The sequence below is a fragment of the Lithobates pipiens genome, unplaced genomic scaffold (genome assembly GCF_037356315.1).
Source record: "Lithobates pipiens isolate NorthernLeopardFrog02 unplaced genomic scaffold, aLitPip1_a1.2 Scaffold_25, whole genome shotgun sequence".
Lineage (NCBI taxonomy): Eukaryota > Metazoa > Chordata > Amphibia > Anura > Ranidae > Lithobates > Lithobates pipiens.
In genome coordinates, this window is record NW_027507787.1 from 61437053 (window position 1) to 61451440 (window position 14388).

Sequence of the window (14388 nt, forward strand, 5' to 3'; positions counted from 1 at the left end):
CTTACTGCTAAAAAGGACTGCAAGTATGCAGAGAAAAAACATTTAATATAGTAAACATCTGAAAATGGATTACTTTTGTCTGTCTTTTAGACTATATTCACACCAGGAGAACAATAAATCCTGGATGGCCGCACATCAAGATGTGCAGCCATCCAGGAATTATTTTTCTCTTCAATCTCGAGTCCATCAGGGTGAGCACTTTATTGTGGATCTGGGAGGTTGGAGCGGTAATCTCCGTCTATATTCACACCAGCCACACACTAAAACAATGTGTTTTAGCATGTGCGCAAGTTATAGTGTCTGTCAACAGTGGAGGGATTGTGCTTTCATATTTTTACAATGTAAGGCTCTGGTTAGTTTTTAAATTTTTTTATTGAAATATCAAAATTTGGTTTCATGGAAGGTAAATTATTGCTGGAAATAATATATTTACAAAGTGTATAAGGGTAAACAAAAATGATGTAAGAAATGTATGAAAAAAAAATGTGAAAAGATATACATGTACAATGGAGGGGGGCTGCCACTACCATATGTGACCAACCTGGCAGATTGGAAAAAAACGTAAAGTGCTGAGGTGGTAGCTACGGCGCTCGCCTACTTTTAATTGCACACCTGTGCCATATAAAGACCAATCTAAACAAAAATGTGTAACTGAATAAATGTGCCTGTCACCCAAAATGCTGAGTTGTTGTTTGCAAATTACAAATATAAAAAAGGAAAAAATGTATACAAATATGCATTATTAAAATATAAACATATATAATCGCTAGAAAATTGCAGTATTAGTGCATATGTGCATTCTGAGGACCAAGGTTTATACTATCAAAAAGTGCTGCGTGCTTATATTAGTGCAAAAAACATTAATAAAGTACATTATGCTTTAACTTCCATCAAAAGCCTCCCCAGAATGTAAAATCGCAAAAATGGAAACATAAAATGCAAAGGAATTCAAAAAAGGAAAAGTCCAACAGCAGAAATTGGCATCAGAGAGTTCCTGTATAATCAGATTAAAGTGACAATGTGCTCAGTGCTTGGTGTATTCTGGATTGCAACCGATGCGATTTCCATGCATAGGACAATATTCCGCACTCACCAGCTCCCCTGCCCCAATAGGGGTTAAATCGTCTCCACAGTGTGAGCCCGTGTCGCTATATAGAGCTGCTCCGGTTACCCTTCAGTTACTTCTCATTTCCTCATTGTGAATAGAAATAAAACATACATAGTGTAATCCGGTTTAAGATCCGAGATTTTATTGTGTGCAAAAGTTGCTACTCACATAAATAAGAGAAAAAACAGCGCCTCTGTAATATGCTTTTAAAGCCTGTTTGTATTCACCGCCGCCTTGTGAGAGAGTGTTCTCCATAGGCCACTCCCTACGCGTTTCGTCATTGGACATCGTCTCGGCGGCAGTGAATACAAACAGGCTTTAAAGGCATATTACAGAGGCGCTGTTTTTTCTCTTATTTATTTGAGTAGCAACTTTTGCACACAATAAAATCTCGGATTTTAAACCGGATTAAACTATGTATGTTTTATTTCTATTCACAATGAGGAAATGAGAAGTAACTGGAGGGTAACCGGAGCAGCTCTATATAGCGACACAGGGGCTCACACTGTGGAGGCGATTTAACCCCTATTGGAGCAGGGGAGCTGGTGAGTGCGGAATATTGTCCTATGCATGGAAATCGCACCGGTTGCAATCCAGAATACACCAAGCACTGAGCACATTGTCACTTTGATCTGATTATACAGGAACTCTCTGATGCCAATTTCTGCTGTTGGACTTTTCCTTTTTTGAATTCCTTTGCATTTTAGGTTTCCATTTTTGCGATTTTACATTCTGGGAGGCTTTTGATGGAAGTTAAAGCATAATGTACTTTATTAATATGTTTTTTGCACTAATATAAGCACACAGCACTTTTTGATAGTATAAACCTTGGTCCTCAGAATGCACATATGCACTAATACTGCAATTTTCTAGCGATTATATATGTTTATATTTTAATATTGCATATTTGTATACATTTTTTCTATTTGTATTTTGCATGCAATTTGCAAACAACTCCTCAGCATTTTGGGTGACAGGCACATTTATTCAGTTACACATTTTTGTTTAGATTGGTCTTTATATGGCACAGGTGTGCAATTAAAAGTAGGCGAGCGCCGTAGCTACCACCTCAGCACTTTACGTTTGGTTTCATGCTCGACTACCTACTGCAGTCCAGTAGTTCAGTGTGAACTGGTCAGACGGAAGACTATTGTTTTCTATGTGCCCTTGAGTTGATTTAGTGTCTAGAAATGCTAGTCCTCAAACATGATCCCACAAACTAGCATGTGTCAGATATAAGAGCTGGTTTAACGGAAGAGTATTAGAACAATAACCATTTTTGACAAAGTTTTTAGAGAAATAAAAAAAAAACCCACACACTTTTCTACTTGGCTTACAAAACTAACAAAATTGCTTGCATACCTCTGCATCTGATTATTTAATGATGCTGGTCCATTCTGCATGTCACTCTGACCAAAATGACTATACTGCAGCTGCTCCTGAGGGAGCGATGTTCCTGCTGTAGTCTGAGCCGCTGATGTGGGTGGAGATCTCACAGGACCTAGCAAACATAAAAACATGCTAAGTGTCAGTTATAAGCAATGTTCCTTACACTAACCAACACACTAAAAATAAGAGAGTGATCCCTCTGGAGCCTACAAAGTAGTACTCATATTAAAAGTAATCTGTGCTTTTAGAGATCCATAAGAACCACACATTTCTACAAGAAATACAAAGCAAGAAACCTTTAGGACTCTTGCACGATACTCCTATTTGAGCATCTACTTTAGTGTATATACGGTCGTGTGTAATTTGTGCACACATGCATTAAAACTTATTCTCATGTTCTTGTTCTGCACAATATGTAAATGGAAATTTGCATGCACGAGATGTAAAATTACTGCCAATTTTTTCTATTTTTTTTTTACTGAAGAATGCACAGTGCTTGCCTACGTGCCTGTGTACATAGGCACATTACAAATAATGGGTTACATTTTTTTTTTACTGAGCTAAAAACTGTACTGAGCAGTGTGCAGGAGGCCTTACAAGCTCAGATACATGAAGTAGCAGCCTTTGCAAGTAACAAGGAGACATGGAATAATGGAAACATAAGGACTTAAAATCTACTTGTAGAACTTTTATGGCAGTCTGGTGTCTTATACCAGGTTGCCTTTATTATTACATACCAAGAGCAAAAATATGTTAGATACATTTTCTACAGATTAATTCTATACACTACAACAAATACAGGTATTCCAGTTACCTATATAATGAGAGTTAACAGGAGAAGAAGTGCCAGAGGTGAAAGAATCAGGAGACCCTTTTTGAGGGAATCCTGAATGCAAAGGGAAATCTGGAAATGCAAAAAGGAAAAAAGACAGAAAAGGCCTTAAGGAAAGGAAATACCACAAGTTACAAAGTAAAGCTTAGGGGGGAAAAAAAAAGGGATATTTTGATTACTGTCTCCATACCACACTTTCTTAGCTAAAAACTGTTTAAAAATGTTTAGGAAACAGACAAACATTTCAGAAAATTCAGTCCTGAATGGCAAACACAAAGCAGGGCATAAGGCTAGGTTCACACTGTAGCGGGTCCAAGAACGGATGTAAATCATACACATTCTCCGACTCGCGGGCAAAAATGCGCTGCTCATTCATTTTTAATACATCTCCACACATGTGAAAACATATTGCGTTTTCTGGTGTGCAAAGCCCAGGAGGCAAACTTCCTCTACACAATCTGACCGGAAGTGGGGACCTGTCAAGATCAGGTTCCATCTCCCCTCTTCCCAAAATGTAAAAGGAGGAGGGGTGCAGGGAAGAGCGGAACTTCCCCTTTAGGGTGAAGTTCCACTTAAGTGGTGCAGATTGCTGCAAGAATAACATTTATAATATTTTGACGTTACAAAATAAATATACACATAGAAGGAAAAATGTAACAATACACAATTGAAGTACCTTGTGAAGGAATATGTTGTGGATAACCTTGTACAGGCCCATTATATCCTGGGTACTGAGGACCTCCTGGCATTGGTTGACCCCCATAGACAGGTTGTTGAAACCCTCCAGGCTGAGGCTGCATGTAAGGGGTAGCTAAATGAGGTGGCTGGTTTACGTTCATCTTGTGTACATCCCCAGACTGATCCTGTACAAACAAAAAGGCAGTGGTGACATTATTTAGACTTAAATGGCTCATTTAAAAAAAAAAAAAAAAAAAAAAAAAAAAAAATACAAAAAATCATATGAGAATCGTATATGCCTTCTAAAGCTGATTATACATGTCAACATATGGCTGAACCATCAAATTGTTTTGCACTCCTGTGACCGGTTTTCAGCAGAGAGCAGACTGAAGTCCGCTCTCTGCTGACATCACGGATGTCAGTCCAGGCACCTCATCGCGTCAATAAAGACTGGATACGCCAGGTGCCTGGACTGACAACCATCACAGCAAGCCGCCGAGAGCCTGAGATGGTCCTCTCTGCCCCCCTCCACAGCTAAGTGCGCCAATGAGTGTGGAGGGAGATGAGCAGAGAGTTGTGACTGACAATCTGCAGCTCACGGAGTGTGCAATTGCTCAATTTTCCATGCAGAGGCGCCGGGGGATAGATGTAGCATCCAACCAGGCAAGTATAAAACTGAAATAAAAAAAGAATCCCTTATTTCTCTTAACCACTTTAATCTATTTGAAAACAGTCACATTTAGTTCAATAGTTTTCAAAATAGACCTCTAAGATTTGTTCCTTCTTACTGCTTGTAATTTAATACATCCACACACTAGGACCTCCCAGACATTTTCCCAACAGATTAGATAGCTCCATTTCCCAGGTAATGCTCAATGTACATTCACAGCAATGCTAATATATTAGCCAGTTTCAGGACAAGTTCACTTTTCATAGCATGCTATATCCATATTCTGGGTCTAACATGTTACATATGCAGCAGCCCCCTCCATTCTGTCACAGAGGTCTGTGAATGGGAAAACTACAAGTACCGACAGCCTTTACAGCTGTCAGTTTGTAGTTCTCAATTAATTTCCATTGTTGAGCGCTGTGGTAATTCAATGATTCTTCCTTCCTATGATGTACAGGCAGATCATTTACACAGACTGTCTGCAAGAACCCTGCATTGCACTCACAATCTGCTGATCGCATATGCAATGCTTTGCAGGGTCACTGTAAGAAAGAAAAAAAAAATAATAATTAAAATTGTTTTTGCAAAGGTTAACCTATCCCTAAAATCAAAGGCTAAAGAAAGTCATTATGAACTGGAACACTACAACTATTGCTCTATTTTATCAATAAAAACAAATATGAACTCCAGCTTTCAGACAAGTGAAAACAATTCATTGACAGCATAATGCTGGCTAACTCAAGGCTGAACCAGTCTAGCAGGATACACAACTGTCCATGATCATCTGTCCTTACTAGCACAGTACCTATATGACCAAGGGAATAATTGCAGAAAGCATATCAGTGGTTTTCAGTGCCAGAATTCTGTGATTTTGTCTTTGGCGCCCTCTTTTGGCTCCTGCAAAATAACTTACTTTAGTTTTACACATAAATAAGGGGGATAAGCTGAATCAATCTTTAAAGAGGTTGTATACCCAGAAGAAAAAATAAATAAATAAAAAAAACCCTATAAGGAAAAGGCATAATGAGCCAATATGAACCGCACACTAGCTCATTATGAAAAACCTACCTTAGAACGAAGCCCCCGTACCACCGAGGGAGCTGGCATTTTGCCTCAGTGATTCTTTGGGGCTTGCGGCTCCAGCGCTGAGAGTGGCCGGAGCGGCAATGACTATTCCGACACAATACGCGCATGCGCCACTGATGTCAGCGGCTGCACGCAAGATGAATATCTCCTAAAAGCTGTACAGGTTTAGAAGATATTCATTTTACCTACTGGTAAACCTTATTATAGGCTTACCTGTATGTAAAAATGTGTTAAAGGGGCATACAACCATTTTAAAGGAAATCTATAGTAAATAGGGAATTACAAATGCTGACAATGACATTGTTTTAGAAAAATGCGTGTTCCTTTGTTGTCGTCATGTTGATCCTGTTTTCAATAAGTACTGTAAATAGATTGATAAGGACTTCTAACATTTCTTTTCTGGCTCACCAACTTACAAAGAATTTAAATCAGGAGGCTATCAGCCAGGAAATTTTCTTTTTTTAAAGTTGCGCTGCGATTCTGGCCGTAATTTCAAAACGTTCTGCTTTTAATGGCAACGAAAAATGTGTTTGTTGCCCAAAAAGATCCGGAAGCGACAAGCTTCGCCCAACAATCGCAGCAACCAGACTGACATTTTTAAGTGCTATTAATATGAATTTTAGCTAAAAAATGTATAAGGTATTTATCGCTTAGTGAATTGACCCCAATGACAATTCCCCCATCCACACAAGTAAGGTCCAAGCACACGCTGCTTTTATAGGAGTTTTTTTTGTGTTTTGCCTGTAAAAGCAGCTCAATGTTATCCTATGTGTCCATGCACATTAGGATGATTACAGGCATTTTTTTAAGCTCAGGGTTTAGGCTCAGTTTACACTAATGCAACATGTCAAATGCAAGGTTTCCCTATGAGAGCTGTCTTAACTGATACCACACAAGTCGCTCCAACTTTAGAAAAGGTTCTTGCACTACTTAGGCCTGACTGATTTCAACATTTGTACAGGCTCCTAAATAGAATCCAAGTCAGAAGGAAGTTGCAGCAGTGTAAACTGAGCCTTAGGCTCGGTTCACACCAGACGCCGCACGACTTGCCGCACCGCACCAGACCTCGGGCGACTTGCATTGACTTCTATACAGAAGTCGTTTTGCAAGTAGCCGCTGAGGTCGCGGCAGGTCGCGGCGCGGCAAGTCGTGCCGCGTCTGGTGTGAACCGAGCCTAAGAGGCAGAAAAAAATAAAAATAAATTATAAAAAAAAAACTTTCTGGTTGGCGTTTTTGATTGGAGTTTTCTGGCAGAAAAAAATTCTAAATGTGCCTAACCTCTTCAGGTCCACCAGATAGAATTTTACTGCTACAGGGTGGCACCTGTGTGCCGGATTGCATATATACATGATCCGGCTCTTTCGGCTAGGGTGCACATGCGTGCCGCCATGGGCTTGCTCCCGCTGCGGAAGCCCAGCGGTGGGTACAGCGGATTATGTCTGTCGGCACCTGCCAATGATTCAGCAGAGAGGCAGAACGACAGTCTGCCCATGTAAACAAGGCAGATTGCCATTCTGTCAGAAGGGAATACCTCCCACAGTACACAAACACAGGCTAGACACACATTAAACCCTTTAACACCTTCCCTGCCAGTGTCATTACTACAGTGATAGTGCATATTTTTTAGCATTGACCACTGTCACTGGTCTCCAAAAAGTGTCAGACTCCAAATAGTCTGCCGCAATATCGCAGTATTCCCACAGTAAGTCGCTGATCATCGCCATTACTAGTAAAAAAAAAAAAAAAAAAAATATGCCATAGGTTGTAGACGCAATAACTTTTGCACAAACCAATATACGTGCATTGGGATTTTTTTTAACCAAAAATATGTAGCAGAATACATACGTTTTAAATGTTGAACCATTCTGGGGGGTGTCATTAACATTGTATTCATCCCCCCAACAGTTCATGGAAGGCAGTGTGAACTTCCTATGGGAGCGATGTGATGCGGGAACCGGCGTGGAATCGCACTGGTTCCCCCAATGCTACAGTGTGAAATGGGGAATCCTCCCGCTTAGCCTATTTTGACAGCAGGGGGATTTCCCCGCTGTCAATATATTTATCAGCGGCGCTGATCGAGAGAACATTTTTTAATTTTCTGCTGGTTGTGCAAGATTGATAGATGGACTTATGTACAAAAGAAAAGAAATGTGGCTAGTCCCTGTTTAACATCGATCCATTTATGGCCAGCTTTAGCAAGAATACAGTTAGCATAAAAAAATATAAAAAATACTTCTAGGTCTGTTCTAAGTATTAACAAATACCCAAAATCAAAAAAATAAATAAATATAGCTAAAACCTTGTAAGTTACATTTTATATTGTATGTATCCACTTAGAGAGATTTCCTGCAGAAGTACCAACCACTTAGCCACTGTGCTGCCCATAACTTGCATTGACTTCTGTTAAAATGAAGTCACAATGAAATGGCACATCAAAATCATACTGATCAGCGGCTTTGAAATCGAGCTGAAGTAGCGCGATTTCAATGCTGCAATTCTGTAAATACAACATCCACCATCTCCCTTGTTGACAGTCTGCTTTTGGATTCAGTGTCCACCATCTTGATTGGCTAGTCCAGGACCATGAGAATCTCACATGCTCATGGGAGATAGTTTATCCCAGCACCCATGGTAACCTGTGATTGTACACAGAGCTGTGCATGCATGGATCAGCACACAATCAAAAGAAACTTGCTATCAGCCAGAGATGAAGCGTTTAATAAAGAGGAGAAAAAGAAAAAAAACTTACAATAAAAGCATTCTTTACTTCAAGCTTTGGCCTAACGTTACTATAGTTTTGAGTCCAACACCTCAAAGAAGTCCTATGACAAAGGCTTCATGTACACGGGATGTTGTTCAACCTCTCCTGAACGATTTAACTTAACAGATAGAAACCGGTGTCTAAAAACGCATTTAGCCATGTTTGCGTCTAGAAGCGTTTGTAAAAAAATAAAAAATAAATAAATATATATATATATTTTTTTTGGGTAAAATGAAAAAATAAAATAAAAATCTGTCAACAAAAAAGCTGCTAAACGCGAGTTAATCACTGTTACAGGCATTTGGCGTTTCAAATGCCTCTGAACATCTGTCTGAACCCATTTTTTTGCGTTCCAAAAAAAGCTTCTAAACTCAACTGCCTAGAAACGACCCCGTGTACATGTACTTATAACAGAACATAGAGGAGAGTTCAGGGGCAGCTGAAAAACAAAATGCCCAACTGCGCCTAAATGTCAGTTTACCAACAGCAGTGTACATGAGGCCTAAGGGGTGAAAAGAACTAAATTCTATCTGTGACATGGAAGACACAAGTCCCTCTATGACAGTGATGGTGAAGCTTGGCACCCCAGATGTTTTACAACTACATTTCCCATGATGCTCATGCACTCTGCAGTGTAGTGGAGCATCAAGGGAAATGTAGTTTAAAAACATATGGGGTGCCATAACTGCTCTATGACAATGAAAACATTTTGTACTACCTGGTACCCTTGGCTACTGATCTATTGCAATGCCAATACAACAGCTCCATGGCCAACTCTCCATCCTATGAAATGCCCAGAAAAACCATTTCTGGTGCACACAAACATTTCTATTCTTTACCAGCTACAGAATGTCCTGTAAGCCCAAGAGAGCCTGCATAATAAGGTCTTGTTCACATGGGGTGTACTACAGTGTTCATCTGAGGGCCATATTTACCTGCGTGGGGTGTACAGGTGTTCCATGCATCCCTGTACAGGCAAACCTGGCAGGGGGGTGCACAGAACACCTGTATATCCCGACGCAGGTAAACATGATGGCACTTGTATGGACATACACTCCAGTACGCCTCACCGAGGCCTCGTGCACGCTGGATGTTTTTGGATGTTTTTAACAGCTGCTGTTTTTGGCTTCAGACATTTTTTTTCTACAGTCAATAAACTGCCCCATCATGTTATCCTATGTGTCCATGCACACATAGGCTATTAGTAGTTTTGGGCTGGGGTAAAAACGCTCTTACATCAAAAAAACGCTCAAAAAAGTGGCTCACCAGGGTTTGACATTTTTGATCTATCGAAAAAAAAAAAAAAAAAAGAAAAAAAAAAAGCTAAACACTAAAACTCTAAAAAAAACGCTATTGCAAAAACGTTAAAAGCTGCAAAGCTACTGCCGTTTTCATAGCGTTATTGTAACGTCCAGTGTGCATGAGGCCTGCAAGGGGCCAAATAAAATAAATAGTTACCTGAGACTAATTCTATCATAACCGCTGCCAGCGTCCTTAGCAACCATTAAAGTTTAACTAAAGGCAAATCCTTTTTACTTTTGAATGTAGTGAAGAGGGATTACAACATAGATCAATATTTTTTGCTGTCGGATTTCCTGTTGAGGAGATTCACTCTCTCTATTTGTCTTGTTTACCATTATCATCAAAAGTGATAGTAAAAGAAAAAAGAAAAAGAAAAAAAAAAAAAATCTAATTCTGGGTTGTCGCCAGAACAGTAACAGTGGGGAAATCTTCCAATAGGGACACTAGTTCTGGTGACAACCAGGGAATCCCTCACTTTCTGTTTGGCTATGGGACAGAAAGTGAAAAAAACTAAAAAAACAACCACTGATGGGGTTTATAACCTTCCCTTACTCTATACAAAGAACAGTTCTACTTCTACCTCCGCCTTTCATTTTTTTCCCCCCAAACAGCCTAAAAGTGTTAAGTGTAGAAGCTGATGGGGCTGAGCTCCAGTTGAGGTAAAGTTGGTCTCAGACACCCCATTCAGTAGAACTGAAGGCAGAATTATTTTTTTCATTGTGGATAATAGGAGGGATGTAACCGCAATGCAACACAGAGGGCAGGAAATCCCTCCAAAGTGAGGAAAACCCCCCTGGGGATCACCAGAACTAGTGTCCCCATTTGAAGGTTCCCCACTATTCTTGTTCTGGTGACAACCCAAAGTTTGGGATTTTTTTTCCTTTCAGTGATAATGGTAAGCAAGACTGACCAAGAGGGCGAAGCCTGACAGGGAATCTAATCCATCTCCACTCTATCCAAAACAAGAAAAAAAAAAAATAGTTTGCCTTTAGTTATTACTTTAATGCCGCGTACATGCGATCAGAATTTCGGCCAGCAAAAGACCAATGAGAGCTTTTCATCGGAAAATGCGACCGTGTGTATGCTCCATCGGAATTTAGCTGGCCAAATTCCCGCCAGCAAAAATTTGAGAGCATGTTCTCAATTTTTCTGATGGAAAAACTATCGGAAATTCCGATCGTGTGTATGCAATTCCGACACGCAAAAACTCACGCATGCTCAGATTCAACTTGGAGACGGAAGCAAATGGCTACTGGGTATTGAACTTCCTTTTTCTAGTCCCGTTGTACGTCCCCGCGTTCTTGACGGTCAGAATTTGGTGAGACCGTGTGTATGCAAGAAAGCTTGAGCGAAATCCCGTTGGAAAAACAATCAGAGCTTTTTCTGACCAAAATTCTGATCGTGTGTACTCGGCATTAGACCCCTTTCACACTGGGGCGGTTTTCAGTCGCTTTAGCACTTTAAATTGCCTCTGCCGAGCGCCTAAAAACTTCCTCCCATAGAAGTGTGAATTTTGACATTGGGGCGAGGCGGTGCATTTGCGGGGCATTACCAAGTCCTGCAAGTAGCATCTTTGGGTGGGTTGGGTGCTTGTATTTAGCACTCCCAAAACACCCTGCCCAGTGAAATGAATGGGCAGCACTTTCAAAGTGCCTGAAAAGCGTTTTGAAAGCGCTGCAAAAAGGGAGTTTTTAACCTTTTTTGTGGTTAAAAGCAGCCTGCTAGCGGTCGAAAAAGCGACGCTTAAACAGCGCTAACACACCGCTGTAGTGCTGGACAGTGCTTTCAGTGTGAAAGCAGTCTAAGACAAAATAGTTAATATAATCACACCTCAGGAGAATACAATGGAGTAACCAGTCCCCCGGACAGGACAACATGGTGATGGCAATAAAGCAAGCTATGCCTAAACCTCCCCACAGACACATTACAATCCGATTGTACAATCTCTTTTAGATCTAGCAAAAATGTCATGCAAGGACCTCTGTCTAATTGGACACAGATTGATTGGATAGATTAGGTAGGTCCAGGGCTTTTTTTTCCAGGTGGAACTGAGTTCCACCACCTCTGGCTCAGACCCTTTGGTGCCCCTGCTCACCACAATCACTTGTAAACACAGAAGTCTGGTTTCTGTGTTTACAAGTGACAGCTCTGCACTCTGTGTGTAATCCCCCCCCCCCCCGAACTCTGCACTCTGTGTGTACTGCAATCCTGAAATTGAATGCCCCTTTAGGCTGGGTTCAGACTGCTGCGGCTACGAGAACCGGATGCGATTCGCACCGCACTGCAGTGCAAATCACATCCGATCTCTGTGTGATGTGAGTTCAGCCATACAGATAGTATGGCTGAATTTGCATCGCACCCGCCCCAAACTCGCACAGGACCCTTTTTTTGGTCCGAAGCAGAATCGGATCGCATGGGTGTTCACACCATGCGATTCCTGTCCGAGTTTGCAGATCGCACTGCGATATGCGAACTGATCTGGGGGTGTCATTAACGTTTCACTGACACTCCCAGCAGTTCGCATAGGGCAGTGTGAACTGCCGCCGGGAGGTAAGCGATGCGGGAACCCGCCGCGAATTCGCGGCATTCCCGCATCGCTGCAGTGTAAACCCAGCCTTAAGACCCTTCTACTGTTTGTGAAATATGACCACACCCACCATTTGATGTGATTTGGAGGGCGTGGGGGGGGGCTCCGAAGTTGAGTTCCAGCACCTATTGTTTGAGAGAAAAAAAAAGCCCCGAGTAGGTCATTATTTGACATTTTTAGTATGTTGTAGTACGTTTTGTTTTAGTAAATCAAAAGTTGATATGGTCAGGTGCAAAATGACCCTTAGTGCCGGTTCACATTTATGCGATTTCTATGTGAATCAGATGCGATCCGAAAAGCATAGATATGCATGTCATCTATAAAAACATTATTTCCGAGGAAGGCTGTGCACACCGATTCTGATCTGGTTTAAAATAATAAAAAAAAAAAAAAAAAAACAGGTTTTGGGCGAGTTTAGTGCGGGATGCAGTGCTATCTCCAGCTATGCCCAGTACCCTCAGAAATCGCATTAGATTTGCACCTGTCACAACAGAAATTGCAGTTTAATCGCATTAGATTCACACCGCAGTGTGAACCGGGACTAAGGGATGAGTTTACTAATCAAGGAGCACTCAGAATCTAGTGCAGCCGTGCTTGGGAGCCAATCAGCTTCTAACTTCAGCTTGTTCAGTTAAGCGTTGACAAACAAACGTGGAAACAGATTGGTTTCTATGCAGAGCTGCAGCAGAGTTGGCACTCTCCGGGTTTAGTAAATATCCCAAATAGGGTCAAGGGTCACTATACATGTCACAATCAACTTTTGATTTACCAATACTATGTAATAGGATGCCCGACCTAATGATGGTACAGATTGTAACATGTATGGGGACTATTCGACAATCCGGATAACCAGGCGATGTGATCATCTCCCCCTAGTGTAATTCATTGTCAGGGATGATGTGGGAGGGGGTGAAGGTTACATGCGAAGTATAGTAAACTTGTCAGTGGAGTGATCGGGCGATGAGGGCACAGGTCATACACCTGTCATGTCAGGCCTGTATGTATTGTAGGTCTGTGGCCTCCCTACTCGAGCAATGACACAATCCCATGGCATGAAGCACTAGGAAGGCCTCCGCTCTCCCTCCCCCCCTTCCTGTACCAGCCCCAGGCCGGAGTCCCTCTCCCCTCACCTCACCTCCCTCCACACTGCACCTCTCAGCCCCGCTCACCTCCTCCCGTTCCGGCTTCTTCACACACTTCCCTGTCCGCTTCCAGCAAGCGTCGTCTCCAGTTCCTAGCGGAAATGACGTTCTGTCTCACCCACTGGAGAGCTTCGGCTTGTCAGGCTCTGCCACGTCCACACTCCGCCCAACCAGGGAGAGCGGCCTCAGGAGCAGCAGTGAGCATGTGCAGAGGACGCACTCAGCTGGGAAACGTGAGAACAAGTGCTGCCATCTTTGTCATGGGCATGGAGTGTCTATGCAACTATAAACATTTTCATTTTGGACTTCAACCACTTCAATACTTCAACCACTACAACACTTTTAGCCTCTCCTGCCCAGGCAAATTTTCAGCTTTTAGCGCTGTCACACTTTGAATGACATTTGCACAGTCATGCAACACTGTACCCTAATGAAATTTGTATAATTTTTTTGAGACAGAGCTTTCTTTTGGTGGTATTTAATCACGGCTGAGTTTCTTATTTTTATTTTTCCTTAGTTTCTGTTCCAAAATTTGTAAATAAATAATTTTTCTCCATTGACGAGCACTGATAGGCTGTACTGATGAGGAGGCACTGATTGGCGGCACTGATGAGGAGGTACCGATGGCCACTGATAGATGGACCTGATGAGGAGGTACCGATGGGCACTGTTAGACAGTACTGATGAGGAGGTACCGATGGGCACTGATAGACGGTACTGATGAGGAGGTACCGATGGGCACTGATAGACGATACTGATTAGGAGGTACCGGTGGCCACTGATAGACGGTACTGATGAGGAGGTACCGGTGGCCACTGATAGACGGTACTGAT

General features: G+C 41.8%; 1 protein-coding gene across 8 annotated transcripts in view; it reads right to left on the minus strand.

The window, feature by feature from the left end:
• The window catches only part of LOC143930308 (protein transport protein Sec24C-like), a 98570-nt gene extending 84841 nt beyond the window's left edge, over nucleotides 1-13729 (minus strand). For 2 of the 8 annotated variants that reach the window (XM_077454544.1, XM_077454543.1), the window contains exons 1-5: nucleotides 13583-13667; nucleotides 12484-12538; nucleotides 4006-4192; nucleotides 3312-3401; nucleotides 2471-2609 (exon numbers count right to left, since the gene is read on the minus strand). In XM_077454544.1, coding sequence (XP_077310670.1) covers nucleotides 2471-2609; nucleotides 3312-3401; nucleotides 4006-4192; nucleotides 12484-12486 — 419 coding nt within the window. In that variant the 5' untranslated portion in view covers nucleotides 12487-12538; nucleotides 13583-13667. Of the gene's footprint in view, nucleotides 1-2470; nucleotides 2610-3311; nucleotides 3402-4005; nucleotides 4193-5482; nucleotides 5503-12483; nucleotides 12539-13582 lie in introns of those variants that run through there. The other 6 variants (XM_077454547.1, XM_077454545.1, XM_077454548.1 and 3 more) reach the window with 6 other exon arrangements.
• Between the last annotated feature and the right edge of the window lie 659 nt (nucleotides 13730-14388).